At 39.3% G+C, this 19,312-nt stretch overlaps 2 protein-coding genes across 5 annotated transcripts in view; one reads left to right on the top strand and one right to left on the bottom strand.

Moving 5' to 3' along the window:
* Nucleotides 1-2,202, top strand: part of BTBD10 (BTB domain containing 10) — a 45,852-nt gene extending 43,650 nt beyond the window's left edge. For all 3 annotated transcript variants that reach the window (XM_060766777.2, XM_060766784.2, XM_060766772.2), the window contains one exon: nucleotides 1,060-2,202. In XM_060766777.2, coding sequence (XP_060622760.2) covers nucleotides 1,060-1,370 — 311 coding nt within the window. In that variant the 3' untranslated portion in view covers nucleotides 1,371-2,202. The remainder of the gene's footprint in view (nucleotides 1-1,059) is intronic.
* A 1,447-nt stretch (nucleotides 2,203-3,649) lies between these two features.
* BMAL1 (basic helix-loop-helix ARNT like 1) overlaps nucleotides 3,650-19,312 on the bottom strand; it is a 72,770-nt gene continuing 57,107 nt past the window's right edge. For both annotated transcript variants that reach the window (XM_060766764.2, XM_060766757.2), the window contains 6 exons: nucleotides 19,026-19,176; nucleotides 17,337-17,425; nucleotides 13,637-13,745; nucleotides 10,951-11,044; nucleotides 4,802-4,904; nucleotides 3,650-4,313 (listed from right to left, as the gene is read on the bottom strand). In XM_060766764.2, the coding sequence (XP_060622747.1) occupies nucleotides 4,153-4,313; nucleotides 4,802-4,904; nucleotides 10,951-11,044; nucleotides 13,637-13,745; nucleotides 17,337-17,425; nucleotides 19,026-19,176 (707 nt within the window). In that variant the 3' untranslated portion in view covers nucleotides 3,650-4,152. The remainder of the gene's footprint in view (nucleotides 4,314-4,801; nucleotides 4,905-10,950; nucleotides 11,045-13,636; nucleotides 13,746-17,336; nucleotides 17,426-19,025; nucleotides 19,177-19,312) is intronic.

The raw sequence follows: 19,312 nt of genomic DNA, 5'->3' as shown, positions 1-19,312 counted from the left end.
CATCCTATGATTATTCTGCATGTTTCATTCAGTGCTATGTTCACCTGCATCACGTGAACAGACTTGTGCCAAACAGTACAGGCGTACTCAGCAATTGAGTAAGACAAGGCCAGGACTGATGTTATTATTAATGTTGTAAGTTTTCTGCAGGATGTTATTGTGTGCAGCTACTTTGTGCTTGGTATTCATACAAAGTTTGATCTAAGGTGACACCAAGATATGTAGGGTGCAGACAGTGTTTGAGTTCTTGGTCTTCACTGGTTTTGAAAATGTTTAAAAGCAATTTAAAATGTTTAAAAGCATCAGTTTTATACTTATTTATGCAATGCTTTTGACATGAAATAAAAGTAACAGCCAATTGAAACGACCAACTGATCAAGAACGATGTGGATGGGAACCCTTAAAAAAATTCGCAGAAGAAAATTCCAAAATGGAGATTGCATGTTTAAAATGTTAATCTATTACATTATATTCTACCCAAATAAGAAAAAGAAAGACGTGGATGAACAGTTAGAAAATATATTAATACGATTATATGTAATGGATGAAACTAAAATACCTGGTAGTATAGAACTGACAAAGCTGTATTTTATGTAACACTATGTGAATGATGGGGTGGGGGTGGGGGAGTATACATCTGGAAACAGATGACATAACAAGACTACTGTATTATGTGAAATATTTTGAAATTATTAGTAAATAAATAAAAATACAAATGTAATAATAGGGAAGCGGAGACCCCAAAAAGGAGGCAGGCCATGAGCTAGTATTCAGTTTCTCATCAAGTAGGCCTTTATGCGACTCATTTTTATACTAGTGTATCTTTTATGTAAGTACTGTCTTATACCACGGAATTTCAGCATAATTCTGTATCTAATTCCTTGTAGCAAAAAAGACATGCCAACGATTTATTCCATGAAAAGTGGGGAAAGGGTGTTCTTGCTGCCTCCAACTAACATGCCTGCTGACTGCATAAGTTCTTGTTATTTCTTACTTGATCCAAAGTGTGGTGCTTTGTACTGAAATTGAAGATAGTTGTATTTGTCTCAAATACTTTAGGATACCCTACATACAAGGAAAAGGTTAAGAAACGTCCAGGTGGAAGACCAGAGGTGATCTACAATTACGTCCAAAGACCTTTCATAAGGATGTCATGGGAAAAGGAAGAAGGGAAGAGTCGGCATGTTGATTTCCAGTGCGTAAAAAGCAAATCTATTACCAACCTGGCAGCTGCTGCAGCCGACATTCCCCAGGACCAGCTGGTGGTGATGCATCCCACTCCTCAGGTGGATGAACTGGATATTCTGCCCATCCATCCTCAGCCCAGCAACAGCGATGCGGATCCTGAGGGACACAACTTGCCACTCTGATCCAAACTCTTGGTTAAACAAAAGCATGCTATTATTAAAAAAAATGAAGATGCTGTAAAAAGCTCATACTGCACTGCAATTCCAGCTTCTCTCCATTGTGTAATGAACATGTAATGTTTTTAGGATGCTGCAGTATGGACTTTAAAGACCAAAGTGGGATCTGATATGGTTTGTAGGAGTACATGTGTAACACCATGAGGTTCAGTTATATACCTGCATTTGTTTACCAGTAAGTAGATTTTTGTGGTATTGGTTGTATGGTGGACTGTCCTCATCCTAAGGCTCTGTCTGAAATAGCAGGATTCAGAGGCTATGGTTTATTCAGTATTTTGGTACAGTGGAAGAAAATGCAGACGTAATTAATAGTGGCACTTTATAAATGGTGGGCAAAAAATATTTCTCAAAGCCATTTTTATAGTCACTGTGCACAATGTTGACTAACAGAGTGCTTCTTTCAGAGACTTTCTATTCAGATAAATGTAAATAGTTAATGAACAGAGATGATGAACCTACTCAATTCTCTTATGGATGAGCACAAAATTCTTGCAACTGGGGCTTTTGGGCTGTGATCCAGTGGTCAGTTTTTTGAGACTTATCCAGTGAAGGGTTTTTTTCATGTTTGATGTCAGCCATGTGCAAGGGTCAGAAACAACTGAAATGGGCTTTATCTTAAAAAAATTGCCTTACCTTAAATCTGTTCACAGAAATATTTATTTACTGAGAGGTTTTTTTCATATGTTGTGGAATAGGCAAGGTCAAGTTGTTCACTCTTCACTTATTAACTGATTGTAAACTCAAGTTTTTCATTCAAATAAAATTGCCATTATTTTAATATTAGCTGTCTTATGTTATTACAATTTTCTCTAAAATTATAATTAGGGTACTAGCCATAGTTTGAAGATAAAATGTCTGGCAATCCACACTTGAGAGAACTTTTTTTGTTTTTTTCCAGCAAAATATTTAAAGTATTTTGCCAGATGTTGTTTTATCTGTTTTTTCTAGTGCTAAGCCTGCTTCAGACAAGAAACAAGTTATCTCTGATGCTTTAAGACAATTACTAAATAACATAGTTTGATAAATTCAAACAATAACCTTTATACTCGTGGTCTTGAAAGGGATTTTAGTAATTGTCTGCTGCTTCTTTTTTTCACAAGTGGATTTTTTTTCACTATCCAAATCTTGCAATGTGGGATGGGGCAAAGAGGTTGGTAATTACTGGCCATATTTAAATCTTATTTTAGAAAAATGTTTTAAAAATAGGATAGAAAGCTCTAAAAGTTCACAAGGCAGAAAAACCAATTGTTAAGGAAGAGAGAAGAGTAAATGGATTAAATAGAACTGAAACTTTAGGACTCCTAGCTCAATCAGCTGACACAAGGGAATAACCCACTATGGTCTGGGTAACTTGAGAGCCTGGGAACAAGAAAGACCACAGCAAATTCGAAGTAGTGGTGAGAAAAGCAGCTGAAGAGCCCTTGGAATTATGGTATAATTCAGAAGTGTCAAACTTGTGCCCCTCCCCCCAGATGTTTAGTACTCCAATTCCCATAAATCCTAGCCAGTTTATCCAATGGACATGAATTCTGGAAGCTGAAAGCACAAAACACCTGAGAGCTACAAGTTTGACATGCTGCTAAGCACAAGAGGGATGAGACATTAACAGGAGCCTAGAAAAAGCTTGAAGGTAAGATGTATATTACTGGTTCCTTTCTCATCTCTGTTGAGCAACACAGACATCTCAATATATAAAAACTTAAAACCTCAATTTTGAATGGTATCCTGGTAATTCTGAAGTGTAGGAAGCCCACTGAACCAATTGTAGAATGGTGAGTTTACATATAACTCTCATTGAGTCAACAGTTCTACTGTAGTCCAGTCTAATAGTAGAATATAGGCCACAATTAATGTAACAGGCTTTTTCATCAGCCTTTGTCATACAACTAGCCTATGCACCATAATTTTTCCTTTGTGTTGTTTTGAAACTTCAGACCAATAGGTCTAAGCCTTTAGCTCATCAGTTATTTGAGGCTTTACTACTGGCATTGCTATCTGGAGTTTTCAGAAGATGATGTCCAAAATATCTGGAGGGCAAAAAAAGTGAAGAGCCACTGCTCTAAATGCTGTGCTGACTCTTCTTGTTTCTTAAGAAACTGTTCTATACTGATATCTGAGCCAGGATCCAAGAACAATATTTGTCCAGATCTTTTTTTCCCTTCTGTGTTACCATGATGCACTTCATCCATATGTTTATTTTACAATCCAAGTAAATAAATTCAGAATAAGGGAAAACGTTTTATTTTAAAAATATTTCACTGTCTAATACATTACACTTCAACAATATTTATAGTAAAGGATCTTACAAGAAACAATTTTGATACATTAGTATAAGAAATATTTATTATCCACATGGGGGACTTTTTCCTGTAGTGTAAAAACACAATATAGCTGAAATGACCATCTGCATATAAAAGCTACCAGTGATGCCAGTGCTGTGTTTGCACAGTGATCTTTTTTTTTAAAAAAAAACAACAACACAAGAACAGAACCCAAAATATACAATTAATCCAAGCTATACACAGCTAACCAAATCAATGATGTAGGAACACTGCAGCAAGTTGATCTCCACTTGGTCTGAAAATACACAGGGGAGGAGGATGACGGTTCTCTTGATATGGCTTATGAAATTAAAACATCAAAAGCATTTCAACACATTTCACAGATGGGAGAATTCCACCAATAATGCACTTTGATATATCCAGATGTCAAAGCTATTGGGTAGCATTTACAAGGGCCAAGGTAAGTCACTAAAATCAACTGGCCCCCCGAGACCTGCATCAGCTTCCAAAAGGCTCATAATAACTGCCATGGCTGCTTCGTCGTTGCTTGGGCTGCTGGATCCTTGGTCATTGTCGATCATATCAATGCCTATGTGCGAGTTTTCCCCTGGAAAATGAATGGAAAAGTTAAAACAAGTCAGCAATAGAACAAAGAGTTAGTGAAAGGAAACACCACTCAGGTTGAATGACAAAATAAATAACAAGTGAGGGAAGGGATTAATGCATTTGACAATAGTTTAGGAGATAATTATGGTATTGTTGTTGACACTATTTTACCTTGGCTTTGTCTACTTTTAATATAGATTTAACCATTTTAGCTTTGGGGGTCAACTATAACTACTACTTTGCTACAGATAGTCATTTGACAGATGAATATGCAAAGAAAACAGAATACTGTTTTTCTAGAACATTTGTTTTAGGACCTGACACTGAATCAGCAGTGACTGGGCTGAAGATCCAGGATTCCATCAGTGGGAGCCTGCAAATAACAAGGTGCTCACTACGTAAATCAGGTGGGTATTGTACCATTCTTCAAATGTTACTGGAATGCAAGTCCCAGCAGCCCTAGTGATCATGATAGAAATGTATGCTTACCTAGGATGGAGGAGTTGTCAGAATATGGATAACCTGGGTTGTCATGGATCTGACTAGATAGTAAACTGGTAGGAGGAATGTCTGGAGTTCCACCATTCAAAATCTGAAAAAGGGAAGGAGATCAAACAGAACAAAAATGTTAGTCCAGCATAAACTACTGTGAATAAGATTCCTCATCCTGTTAACAATCTTAAAAGTTTTCAGAGCCTAACTTCTACAACTTGTATTTAGGGGCTAGCTTTTACTTCTATTTTCATTGAAAATGTGAAACCTGATTTTTTGTTTGTTTTTTTTGGGGAGGGAGGGGGTTACAATTCATTTTTATTAGTTAAAGACATAGGCATAGGCAAATATCGACATTAATTTAGAGAGAGAGAGAGAAAAACGCACACACAATAATCAAAGATTAAAAAGTCATTAGCATGACTAGGAAAATGTCAAACCTGTTTTGATCAATTAACCAAGCAATTCATTCAAAATAATGTAATGGGATAATCTGTGACCTTACAGGAGAAGTTGCCATCTCAGGCAAAAAAAAATCATTTACTGTACATGAGTTTATCTCCCATAGATGTCAAGTATTAAAATAGATGGGTGATTAACTTTCCAGCAGGCCTTCTATACTTGGATTGCGTCAACCATTTTCGATTTCCCTACGTCTTTTGTCTGAATCACAAGAGTTGCATGGTGTGTAATATGCTTAAGCACTAACAATTTGGGTCTTATATTGCTTTTATTCATGGTGTTTAATGTGGAACATGTCCAAGAAACATTGCTAGAAAAATATTTTAAAATAGCTTTTGTAAATTTTCTTGAACTACTTATGAGTAATTAAAATTAACTGAATAATAGTACTATTTTGTTTTGAGAACGGTAGTCAAGTTATCATAACAGGAAAAGTGGTAACATATGTTATATAGTGAGAAGTCCAACCATATGCTAAACCTATAGTGTAGAAAATATCTTGACAGCTAATAAAAATTCTCACTCACTGAAAATCTCAAAGGACATAATTCCCAATCTGTGACAGCCTCCTTTATTTCTCTGAAAATATCAAAACTTGCCTCCTAGAAAAATGTTTCAGCTAGAATTTCCCTCGGGATTGTTTCAGGCCTAGTAACAACTCATTCACTGTATGACAAGTAATCACATCAGTGTTTCTTCCCACTGAAGTCTATTTCTTAGGAAATGACAAGTGAGTCACTATGTAATATAGTCATCAAATAAATGATACTGTCATTAGAACCATTCTTAACCATGTTCCACACAATGACACATCAAACCCAGAATAGACTAAATTAAGATGACTGCAATATGTGCCAAAAATCAGCATGATTGCACCGATTACAGCTTGAGGTGTCATTGGTGCTTCCGGAGAGCAAAGTTTATATCTAGCCCAGAATTTTAGTGGCTCAATGAATCAATCCCTTTAAATGCAGTGGTGACTCTGTAGTTACCAACAGTTTGTCCACACATGGCTTAAGCGGCTGAGGGGGAAAAGGAAAGGGCCTGAGGCTGTTAGGAATTGTGAGAGTTGAAGTTCAAAACACCCGGAGAGCCGAAGTTTGCCCATGCCTTGTCTAAACAATACAAGAGGCACAAATACTGAGTATGCCCAAATGTGAATACTGGTGGAGTTTGGGGAAAAATCAACTTGACATGTGGGAGTTGTAGTTACTGGAATTTACAGTTCACCTATAATCAAAGAGCATTTGGAACCCCACCAACGATAGAATTGGGCCAAACTTCCCACAAAAAAAGTCCATGACCAACAGAAAGTACTGTGTTTTCTGATGGTCTTTGGCAACCCCTCTGACACCACCTTGCGACCCCGCCCCAGGGGTCCCGACCCCCAGGTTGAGAAACAGTGTACTATACCATTATATTGTAATATTATTAGTAATATTACATGTAATATAAAATATATAATTATAATATATTATTATTATTAGTAGTATTATATTGTATTACATTATAATATAAATATTATATGTATATACAATATATTACATTACACTATTAGCATAACACAGGAGACAAGATGGAACTGTCCCTGGGCCCCCTCTCTCTTTACTCTGGCCCAGAGCAGCAGTTGGTGCTGGGGTGAGGGGTCCCCAACTGATGACATATGCAGGAGACAAGATGGAATGGCCCCCTGGTCCCCTCTCTTCACTCTGGCCCAGAGCGGCAGTTGGTGCTGGGGGGAGGGGTCTATATATACTTAGATGCATTTCTTTGAAAACAGTGGTTTATAAATATTAAGGTAATATATTGGTTTCTATGTTAAGCACATTCCTGATTCATGATGCCAACTAGCATGGAAGCTGTTTCTTTTGGTGGAATTCTACGTGGCTCATTTATATGTAAACCCAAATTACTGGGTTCATACTTTCAGCTGCATGGAATCTCATTCAGGAAAATAGGTTCCCCCAGGGCCTGAGGAATTTAGCACAAACATGGGGGAAATTTCCTTGAAATAAACATGCTTTACCAATGAAAAATGCCTGAAATACATTTGATCTGATTAATTTAATCAAGGCATGCCCCACAGAATTGTAAGCTCCTGCCATAAAAAAAATCAATATTTTCTCAAAGTTGTTTGCTTTTATAGCAAAACATTACACTCATTTCTTACAAAGATATTTTAAAATTAACTGTTCATTTCTATGGCAAGTTATCTCAGTGCAGGCTTTCGGACAAAGATAATTAACCTGAGTTTCCTCCTACTGGCAGTGAGGGAGGTATTCATGTTGTTTTGCTCTTCTAGATTTCTGAAATACCTTCTTCACCACGATTTTGACCACAGTGGTTGTGTCAGGAAGGATACCATTTAACTATAGCTTGGCTAATGAACAGTGCATTCCTTATTGGCTTGTATCCAATGTTGGAACAAGCTATTCCCCATTATAACAGTATTAGTGGTAGGTTGTATTATCATTTTGTATTCCAAAAAGAATCAAAGTTCCCAAGTATATCTCCAGTTTGAATTTTGACATATGCTATTCCCTATTTCAAAAAGGTAGGGGAAAATCCCCCTGAAGGCGCAGGTTCGCAGTTTGGGAGTTCTCCTAGATTCATCGCTGAGCCTGGAGCCCCAGGTTTCGGCGGTGGTCAGGGGAGCTTTCGCACAATTAAAACTTGTGCGCCAGCTGCGCCTGTACCTTGGGAAGTCTGACTTGGCCATGGTGGTCCACGCTTTGGTTACATCCCGTTTAGACTACTGCAATGCTCTCTACGTGGGGTTGCCTCTGAAGACTGCCCGGAAGCTGCAGCTAGTCCAACGCTCGGCAGCCAGACTACTAACGGGTGCTGGGTACAGGGAGCACACCACTCCGCTGTTACACCAGCTCCACTGGCTGCCAATTAGCTTCCGAGCACAATTCAAAGTGCTGGTGTTAACCTATAAAGCCCTAAACGACTCCGACCCTGTTATACCTCTCCGAAAGTATTCTCCCCTATGAACCATCAAGATTATTAAGATCGTCTGGAGAGGCCCTGCTCTCAGTCCCACCAGCTTCGCAAGCACGTCTGGTGGGGACGAGGGACAGGGCCTTCTCGGTGGTGGCCCCTCGACTCTGGAACTCTCTCCCACTGGAGATCAGAACTGCCCCTTCTATCCTGACATTTAGGAAACAGGTGAAGACTTGGTTATGGAGACAGGCATTCGACGAGTGAGCCAACACCCTGAGATATGGATGGAGGATGATGAGCAACGATTTTAGTATGACGACTGACCATTATAGTTATTGATTGTAATTGCTGTTTTAATGTTTTGCTGTAATATGTATTATGATGTTTTATTGATTGTATGTGATATTATGGTTGGTAACCTGTCTGAGTCCCTCAAGAGAGGTGAGAAGGTCGGTATACAAAACTTATAAATAAATAAATAAATAAATAAAATCTAAAGATAACTGGATAATCAAATATCAGAAATAAATGGCATAGCTACTACTTATCAAATAGCAACTACCAGTAGATGACTATATATATATATATATATATATATATATATATATATATATATATATAGACACGCACGCACTACAGAAAGAACGTCTGGATAATTTGAGACAGTCTGTTAAAATGAGATATTATATAAAATCTGCTTTACAGATTACTTGTTCTCAAGCTGATCTGCAGTGTATCACATTCATAGGCTTTTAAACTATAACACTGTAATACTGTCCTGCTGCTCAGAAAGGCTCATCCAATTTGGATGGTATCTCTCAAAGTTCAAGTGAAAAATAAAGCATTGCCTTTATGAGGAAAATTCTATCATCTTTCAAGAGTTGAGGCAAAATATGGCCTTCAGCTCTTGCTGGAGTGCAGTTCCCAGCATTCTTCACAACTGGCTGTGTCAGTTACTGTGGCTGAGGATGCAAGCCAACAACTGTTGTCCCTTAATTGATAGGGACAGTGGTAAAACAGTTCATATGCCACATGAGTAAACTTCCCATGATGACTCTTTGTGCAGTGAACCAAAGTGAAAAAGGCTATGTGAAAAGTACTGCCAGATGGTGTTAAGATTTCTCTTCCAACCATGTCACAATAATACAATGAATGTCTAGCTATCCAAAATTGTGTGTAACTATTCAAACTGTCAATAAATTTGGGACTATAGTTGTCCCTACATATCCATGGATTTGGCACCCACACACTCCACCCTCTATGACCTGAAAATATTTCAGAAAAAAAATTCAAAAAGTAAACCTTAAATTTTCCATGTTCTATAATTATTACATTATTACATCAATCTATATAATGAACATTTATGGATTTTGGTATCCATAGAGGGTCCTGGAATCAAACCCCAGTGGATACCAAGAGCTTAGAGTATAATCAAAAGGTGTTCTAAATTGATTTACTCCAGGATTACGGTCTTAGAAGAATGGACTATAGCCAATGTGTGCCTCTCCAAGGCCATTTCTGAGATTGCCACCTCTTCTGACATTGAGAAAACTTCACAAAAATCTGAAATGCTAATGACCTCTAGGCTGTTTGGTGGTGATGAGGGCTTTTCTCAAAACTTTGAGGAATTCTGAATTTACTTCCTAGTAATCAAAAACCTTCTCCTGCACCTAAGCAGTTATTGGTGAAAGAGATGAGTAAACAGCGAAACTGCCCCATTTGACTACTTTTTGAATAAAAAAAAATGGGATAGATGAGAGCGCAGCTTTTGAAGACTGCATGACCCTAGGACCTGGTGTAGTCACTGACCCCGATCTAATAATGGTTTAGCTACTGATTAAGTCCGCCTAACTAATTTTTTTGGTTGGATTCCAGTATTTTATTCCCAGCCCTGGTTTACATTTGCACAAGCCTTTGTCCTGCCCTATTAATCTCAAATCTGTTCTTGGCTACTGGTTGTTTGATGTTTGGTTTATGTTTTATGATGCTTACATTTTATTGGTTTTACTGTTCTAATATATTTTACTGTATACGTTTTAAATTGTGTTCTTTGTAACCTTGTTTATATTGGGCTTGGTCTCCATGTTAGCTGGCCCGAGTCCCTTCGGGGAGATGGAGGCGGGATACAAGAATGAAGTTGTTGTTGTTTATTTTATTTATTTATTTACCGCTTTTCTCAGCCCTCAGGTGACTCAAAGCGGTGTTGTTGTTATAGCTATCAGCTGAACCTTATGCACTGAGAAAGTTACAGAAAGATATTTTGGAATAGCTACTGCTCCTCCCCTATTTCAGTCATACGTCCAAGTTATTTATGCTTTAAAATGAAGTTTTAGGTAAAGAGACAGCAAGAAATACTAAAATGAGTAACATCTAACTCATGAAATTGTATTAGAAATTTGTTCTTGAAACATCAATTTCAAAATTCCCCTAAACACTGTGTATGAGAGAAAAGCACTCCAGATGAACCCCACTCCCCCACTTTGCTTAAAATTCAGAGCAAGCAATGGGTGTTTTTTTAAAGTTTTTTTTGATCTTTCCAAAGGAAGAAAGATGGCTAGATGGAGTTGTGTAGACACCATCTGACTTTGTAGTTCCCCTGTGAGGTGGTTGAGGCCATTCACTGAGCACACAAAGCCTCTCAGTAGCCTGGAAATACCATGATATAGCCTTCCGGCAAATTAGTTGCCATGGGTTACTTTCTATACACAGCAAAGCACTCTTGGATTCTGCTACCTCACCTTTTTGCCTCCTGGTGAAGAAGTGTCAGGGGGAGGTGTGCTGGTCATGTTCAATGGACTAGAGCCACAGCTTGAAGGTGAAGAGCCTCGTATCCTATCAAACAAATATTGTCAATCAGATCAAAAAGGAATGCAAAAATCTCATGTGAAAACTATAGAATTTTTTTGGGCTTGGAGCCAGCCCCTCGATCAGGCTTTTATCACCAGAAAAAACGGGTACCTTTTGTGTATAGTAATTTAGATAGCAAAATAATCCATAAGAAACCTTTCTTACATAATGGCAATAAGAGGGCAATCTGTTGGTATATAAACTATATTTACAGTGGGTTGTTGAGTTTTCCAGGTTGTATGGCCATGTTCCAGAAGCTTTTTTTCTCCTGACGTTTCGCCTTCATCTATGACAGGCATCCTCAGAGGTTGTGAGGTCCGTTGGAAACTAGGAAAATGGGGTTTATATGTCTGTGGAATGTCCAGGGTGGAGAAAGAACTCTTGTCTGTTTGAGGTAGGTGTTGCAGCTGGCCATCATGAGTGGAACGTGAAAGGCACTGCAAACTACTTCAGCTAGAGAAGTCAGAACATTTGATGAACCAATTTGGACACAGCATATTATTTGAGAACACAGAAATGCTGGACAACTACCATGTCAGACTACACAGAAAAGCCATTGAAATCCACAAGCATATGGACAATTTCAACAGAAAGGGGGAGACCACAAAAATGAGCAAACTCTGGCTACCAGTATTAATAAAGACTCCAAAAACATAACAGTAAATAAAGAACAGCACTCAAAAACGGGTGAATTCCAGACAAGAAACAATCAGGGCCAGCTAATCACCTCCCAACAAAGGATTCCCCCAGGTAGTAAGAAGCCAGACCTTGAAACTGCTAGGCCATTAAATGCTAATCAAGGTGGCCAATTGCAACATAACTCAAACAGACGAGAGTTCTTTCTCTTACCCTGGACATTCCACAGATATATAAACCCCACTTACTTAGTTTCCAACAGACCTCAATACTTCTGAGGATGCTTGACATAGGTGCAGGTGAAACGTCAAGAGAGAATGCTTCTGGAACATGGCCATACAGCCTGGAAAACTCACAAAAACCCAGTGATTCCGGCCATGAAAGCCTTCGACAATATATTTACAGTGCTCCAAAGTTCTCAACCATGTACATTTTATATAATTCAAAGGAATCAATAGGGCTTGAGATATCCCATTGACTGAAATTTGAGCCTCTTTTACCTATTTTTGTCCACCTATAAACAGCATAGATACGTAGAAAACATGTTCTGAGTACTACTTCTAATTGTTCACTGTACAGAAGTGTTTATAATAATATGCTTATAACTGTATTTATGTTTGCATTGGTTGCCCTAAGGCTGGAGCGGCCTAGCTGTGAGAAATGTGTTACCATGGAAACGAGGCAGAAGAGGAGGTGGGAGGAGCTTAGAGAGTGAAGGTTTTAAAAAAGTGACAGTTAGAGTCAGTCAGGGAAAAAGACTCTGAGAGAGCAGAAGAGTCAGTTTTTAGTGTTCGTGAATAGTAGAGATTTCTTCAGCTAGGAAGCTGAAGGGAAAACCTTGTTAGTTGCTTTAGTTAGAAAGAACTAACAGAGGCTTGCTAGGATCGCTAGTCAGAGGAAGACTGGAGTTCTGTGATTTGATCAAGTATAGATCAAACAGAAAGACTATTCATTGCAGGGAACACTGGTTAATAAAACGCTTCACCACAGCAAGAGTTCATAAGTTGTAACATCGAAAGTCTGAATTGTATCACAACCAAGTTACATGTAACCATCAAGTATTTGCCAAGCTCAACATCTTCATACTGCAACCATACGCTTTGTTTAAAAATAAACTTGTTCTCTTTGGTTTTTAAAACTGCCTCATCTCCATTAATTTTACGTTCTGCGCACCCACTCTACCAAAATTACCTCACAACACAAACAGAGCCTTTAATACCAGAGCCTTTTACAATTCAATGGCTCCTCTCTCCTAAACCTAGGCGCTTCCTTACTAGTTGGTAGCGTCTCTCTACAATTGGGTGGCAGCTTCATTACCAGTGGCGGAGGTTCTTTACATTCACATAATCCAAAAAGTTTAACATATAGGCTGCCATCCTATTCAGCAGTTATGACATTACATTTATGGTCATTAATGAATGGACATGACCTCAAGACCTAACATTTCAAGCTGTCAGTGCCACAATCAAAAGGTTTCCAAAGTGCTGCAAACCAGGGTCACTGGAAAACATCTGCAGCATCTTTCTGGTCAGACAAGCAGTTGTGGGAGGACTTTTCAGAGGCCTGTCCTCAATCTGCCCCATGACTGGGGCGATAACTGTAGACATCACTTCCCAGCACTGCATTCTGTGCCACCTCAAAAACCCTTCTGTTGAGGTGTTGCCAGGTTGAAAAAGTAGGTTTTGGGAGGGTGCACTGGCAGACATAACTCTGTCATTGTGTTTACTGTCTGTTGCCAAGTTTCTGCAACAACTACTGATCACTCACAGATTACGGATAGTAAGTGTATGACAACAGATTTAAACACGTTCTTTGCCTGTCCCACTTATCACCGAGTGTCTGCTAGTAGCAACTCTTTGTGCCCCCCCCCCCCTCCATTTGAATAAAATCCTTTAAGAAATATAGCTTGAAGTGTCATAACAGAGCCAGATATATCCTTACCTATGAATCTCCATAATTTCTTCAGCAATCATCCTGCCAATTTTACCAGCCCCTGCTCTTGTTCCTCCTGGAATACCAGGGACTGTTGGAAGGGACCTTTTAGGGCCACCTTTTAAAAGAAGAGAGAATGTTGAAAAAGACAAAACAGAGCTTGAGGAATGAACTTTAGAAGAACTGAAAGAGAGAGAATTGCAGTGACTATCCTCTTGGATTCCTACCTGCAAGATTAGTCTTCTATTAATGCTTGTATTCACACAGAAGAATAAGATGTTCCCCTTTGTCTGTCTCTCATCATCCTACAATTTGAGCTTTAACTTTCATGTGTTAATTTCAACACTCAAAGATTTAACTGCTTGCAGGAAGAAACTTAGAAACGCTGCCTTAGAAACCTTACATTAAAAGCTAACCACACACGTTTGTGTAAAAAATGCGGTCTCACTTCATGGAGCAGGACTGAGCATTATGCAACCTAAGGTAGTTTTTGAAGACTCCAGAATACATGCACGTGTATGCATGTATGCATATATAGATATAGCTGGAAAAGGACCTTCCAGCCCCATTTCTCCTTTGTTCGTGGGGGCAGCATGAACTGGCACCTAGAGGTTGTCCAGTCATTTTTTAAAGGAGGAATTATAGGCATGCACCTCACTATGTCATGCACTGGTTCCAGAGACGCACTGTAAATTTGTCTATATGCACCATTTCTATGCGACAAGTGTAGACAACAAGACTTCAATGTAATTTTAAATGGGTTGTTTCAAAAACCAGGAGAAAGGTAAGTCAGAATTGTTCCTTGCCTCTTCCTGTTTACTTACTTCCATTAATGATCAAAAACCTGTGCACTCTAAGCCCAGAAGCAATTTATTCAAGTGACTCCAAATGGAGACATACATAAAAGATTGGATAGCCTCATTGTGTGAGTAACTGAGCAACCTTCACTAGATCTCCCCTGCAAGCTTATTGGGATGAGAAAGGGATATTAGGGGTGGGAGGCAGGAAAATCTATGTACACCATTGCTGAACACCTTGCAGCAAGGTGTGAAAAGTGTAGTAAATATCTTCCCCTTGGGATAAAAACATCAGATATATGCCTCTTGGAAAACAGATCCCATCGCAAAGCTGGGGTCTGGCTCAAAAACGATTATTCCTTGTTGCCTTCAGATGAAATCACAACAATACAAGTTTACCTGTTACACTTCTCAGCACCCCCAAACTGGTACTAGCTCTGAAAGGTGCTGCTATGGATGGCCCTGAAGACAGAAGCTGTGCCTCCTGATTAACAACCAACCTTCCTGGCCTCATGGCCCACAACCTCATTTCACTTTAACTAGACCTTTTACATAACCAAATGTAAGCTGACCAAGGTTATAATGTACCTGCAGCTTGTTATCTGTAATCACTTCAGTCTGAGGGAAAAGGGATCAGTTTCTCAGTATGCTAAGCTGATGGCCCCAAAGAGCAGATAATCCATAGCTACCAGATGAAAAAATGAAAGCTTGGTCCATCTGGCAAAGTGGGTCTAAATATAACTGAACCTTGCACTTAAATTCATATGTTGTAGATACCAAGTTGCTTTTAGTTGCTATATCAACGATGATAAAGTAACACTTTTTGAAAAGTTACAAGTGGCTGATGATGTAATATTCAAAAATATCAAATGCTGGGCTCAGATCAAAAACAGAGATGCTGATTACTATTCATTTTGAAATCCAGTATTTTGAGTCCGAATAAAATTTTGAGGACGAGGGGAAGGCAGCACAATAATAATAGAGGGACAGCTATTTGGCCAGGCAGGGCTAAGACTGGGACCCTTCTGCCCTCCATGGGTTTGGAAAGATATATGTGTAAAAATCCTTGTGGAGTTTTTGACTTTTCATTTCATTATGTGTTTAACTGAATTTATCTAGATTTGTATCCAATGTCTTTCTTCCTCTTTTGTATGTTTATATTTTTACTTTGTATGACAAAGAGAGAATATAGATTAGGTTCTTGTGGGTTTTTTCGGGCTATAGAGCCATGTTCTAGAGGCATTTCTCCTGACGTTTCGCCTGCATCTATGGCAAGCATCCTCAGAGGTAGTGAGGTCTGTTGGAATTAGGACAATGGGTTTATATATCTGTGGAATGGCTGGGGTGGGGCAAGGAGCTCTTCCCTGCTGCAGTTAGGTGTGAATGTTTCAGCTGATCACCTTCATTAGCATTTGAAGGCCTGCCTGAGCCTGGGAAAATCTCTTGCTGGGAGGTGTTAATCTGTGCCTGGTTGTTTCCTCTCTGTTGTTTTGCTGTTATAATTTTAGAGTTTTTTAATACTGGTAGCCAGATTTTGTTCATTTTCATGGTCTCTTCCTTTCTGTTGAAGTTGTCCACATGCTTGTGGATTTCAATGGCTTCTCTGTGTAGTCTGACATAGTGGTTGTTGGTGTGGTCCAGCATTTCTGTGTTCTCAAATAATATGCTGTGTCCAGGCTGGTTCATCAGGTGCTCTGCTATGGCTGACTTCTCTGGTTGAAGTAGTCTGCAGTGCCTTTCATGTTCCTTGATGCGTGTCTGGGCGCTGCGTTTGGTGGTCCCTATGTAGACTTGTCCACAGCTGCATGGCATACGGTAGACTCCTGCAGAGGTGAGAGGATCCCTCTTGTCCTTTGCTGAACGTAGCATTTGTTGGATTTTCTTGGTGGGTTTGTAGATTGTTTGTATGTTGTGTTTCCTCATCAGTTTCCCTATGCAGTCAGTGGTTCCCTTGATGTATGGCAGGAACACTTTTCCTCTGGGTGGATCTTCATCTTTACTCTCGTGGCTTGTTCTTGGTCTTGCAGCTCTTCTGATGTCTGAGGTGGAGTATCCATTGGCCTGTAGAGCCCAACCTCAACTGGAGTCTACCGTATACCATGCAGCTGTGGACAAGTCTACATAGGGACCACCAAACGCAGCGCCCAGACACGCATCAAGGAACATGAAAGGCACTGCAGACTACTTCAACCAGAGAAGTCAGCCATAGCAGAGCACCTGATGAACCAGCCTGGACACAGCATATTATTTGAGAACACAGAAATGCTGGACCACACCAACAACCACCATGGCAGACTACACAGAGAAGCCATTGAAATCCACAAGCATGTGGACAACTTCAACAGAAAGGAAGAGACCATGAAAATGAACAAAATCTGGCTACCAGTATTAAAAAACTCTAAAATTATAACAGCAAAACAACAGAGAGGAAACAACCAGGCACAGATTAACACCTCCCAGCAAGAGATTTTCCCAGGCTCAGGCAGGCCTTCAAATGCTAATGAAGGTGATCAGCTAAACATTCACACCTAACTGCAGCAGGGAAGAGCTCCTTGCCCCACCCCAGCCATTCCACAGATATATAAACCCATTGTCCTAATTCCAACAGACCTCACTACCTCTGAGGATGCTTGCCATAGATGCAGGCGAAACGTCAGGAGAAATGCCTCTAGAACATGGCTCTATAGCCCGAAAAAACCCACAAGAACCTAGTGATTCCAGCCATGAAAGCCTGCAACAATACACAGAATATAGATTGTTGGGCACTTTTAAAGAGAATCAAATAATAACAAGGACACTGAAGACATAACTTATTTGACTTTAGTTGGTGCCAACACCAAGCTGATTGGAGAAATAAATGCAAAGAAAGGCTGTCAAGTGGGTTTTTTAAAATAGTGCAATGTTCACGTTACCTTCTCCTGCCTGGAGTACACTGTCCATGCTGTGCGGTGAAGCTGCAAGTTGTGGGAAAGTTGCATCTCCGCCATCAAGTACATGGGCACTGGGAGGTTAGGAAGACAAAGACAAACGACACACGTTTGCAATCAGGAATTCAACCTATTTCACTTTTCAAATCACGGCACCAGAATGGATTATTATGAAGAAAACAATCTTCCACATTCATGGGGTTAGGAGCACAGGAATTTAGTGAAAGTGGGAAAAAGTGAATATTGTACAGTGGGGGTGGGTCTCCTTGGTTTGCAACAAACACTAAGAAGTTTAGCCTGTCCGCCAGCCTCACACTCACTGCCCCCTCCTCCTCAAAGCCCAGGGCTGTGTGCACATTCACATGACATATCACCAGGAAGTGGGCAGGTGGAAGAGCCATCATCACTTGTGCTGTGTTCACCTCCCATGTGAATGTTGACAGGCCAGCCCCATCTTCAGGAAGAGGGCAGGGCAGTACTAGCTCACAAATAAACAAAATTGCAACTGTACAACCGGAGAATGTGGAGGCCCAGCTATACACAGAAAGGATCCAGGGAGATAAAGAAACAGGCCGATTGCAATCCTGTATAGATCAGCATGGAGTAGTAGGTCTGCCTAAGCTGAGGCATATACCTCTCCCTAACGTACTGAAAATGGCCCCCTGTGCAGCCATTACTTATTCTATGGAAGCAGGCCAGAGCACATAAACCCCGAGCAACATTCCCATAGCCAGATGTGGTATGATTACACCAGTGCTTCAGATCTTCAGAGAACCTAATTTCACATCTGGCTATGTGGAGATCCTTCTACAATCCTATCTGCTCCCCATGTACAGCAACACTACCTTCTAGATTTTGATATGATGCAAAAGAAAAAAAAGAAAAAAAAAGAAAAGAAAGAAAAAAAGAAAGAAAAAAAAGAGGAAGAAGAAGAAGCAGCATTTTGAATAAATTTTCTATACCCTCTTACCTACTAAAACATAGTGGTAAGCAGAACAACTGCTCTGTATCATATGCTTCATAATTGCTGAGCTCATTAGAATGTTAGTTTTTTCCCTATGGATGCTTATGGTCTTCAAAAAAGAGCAAAAGGTGCGAACTTTAAGTCCACCTTCCATAACATAGGTTCTTAAATTGTGGGTCGTGACCACATATTGGGTGGGTGGGTGGGGGGTCCACAAAATTTTGTTTAGCTTGCCACATAGTTGCTGTTTTAAACATTTACATTAATCTATTAGCAACTACATGCAGGAAATGCTTCAACTGCCACTTGAGGTTGCAAACCAATCTTGCCAGCTGGCATGTAAAAAATGCTGAATATGCTCTATGTCCTGCAGTTTCAAATATTCAATCAAGATTTAACTCCTTATTTAAAAATAAATGAACATGTCCATCTTATTAGTATGCAAACTAGCTTTCATCTTTAATAAATGATAAAAGTACATGTATGCAAAATAATTGTTTTAAAATACATTTCTTTATGCTATATTATCAGTAGATGCTTGACTTGTATACCAATTTTATATATCTATATACCTTGGTTCACGTAAACATTTATCAGACAAAAAGAGGTCACCAATGAAACATGTTTAAGTAGCCCTGATCTATACTGTCACCTGGAAAACATACCTCACATATATGCTCAACATATCAGCAGAAGAAAAAAATACTTACGAAACCACAGTGTTAGTTGAAACTATGTATTCTACTTCTTTGGTCCAAGGGTTCATGAAACTGAACCAACAACTCCTCAATGTAATAAAAGAACCATCTTTGACTTTAAACTTGTAACAATTAGTATTAATTTTCTCTCTTGACTGTAAAACTGAAAGAAATGGGGAAGGAGTCAACGTGAGTAAAAATATGGAGGCTCTGGATGTCTCAATTAGTTTGTTGTCTTATTTTGTTGTCTTAAACATAGAATACTTATATTATTTCAATTGTGACAAATTTCCTGTGCA

Source organism: Anolis sagrei, chromosome 1, assembly GCF_037176765.1.
Source record: "Anolis sagrei isolate rAnoSag1 chromosome 1, rAnoSag1.mat, whole genome shotgun sequence".
Lineage (NCBI taxonomy): Eukaryota > Metazoa > Chordata > Lepidosauria > Squamata > Dactyloidae > Anolis > Anolis sagrei.
This window is presented reverse-complemented; position numbering and strand designations above follow the sequence as displayed.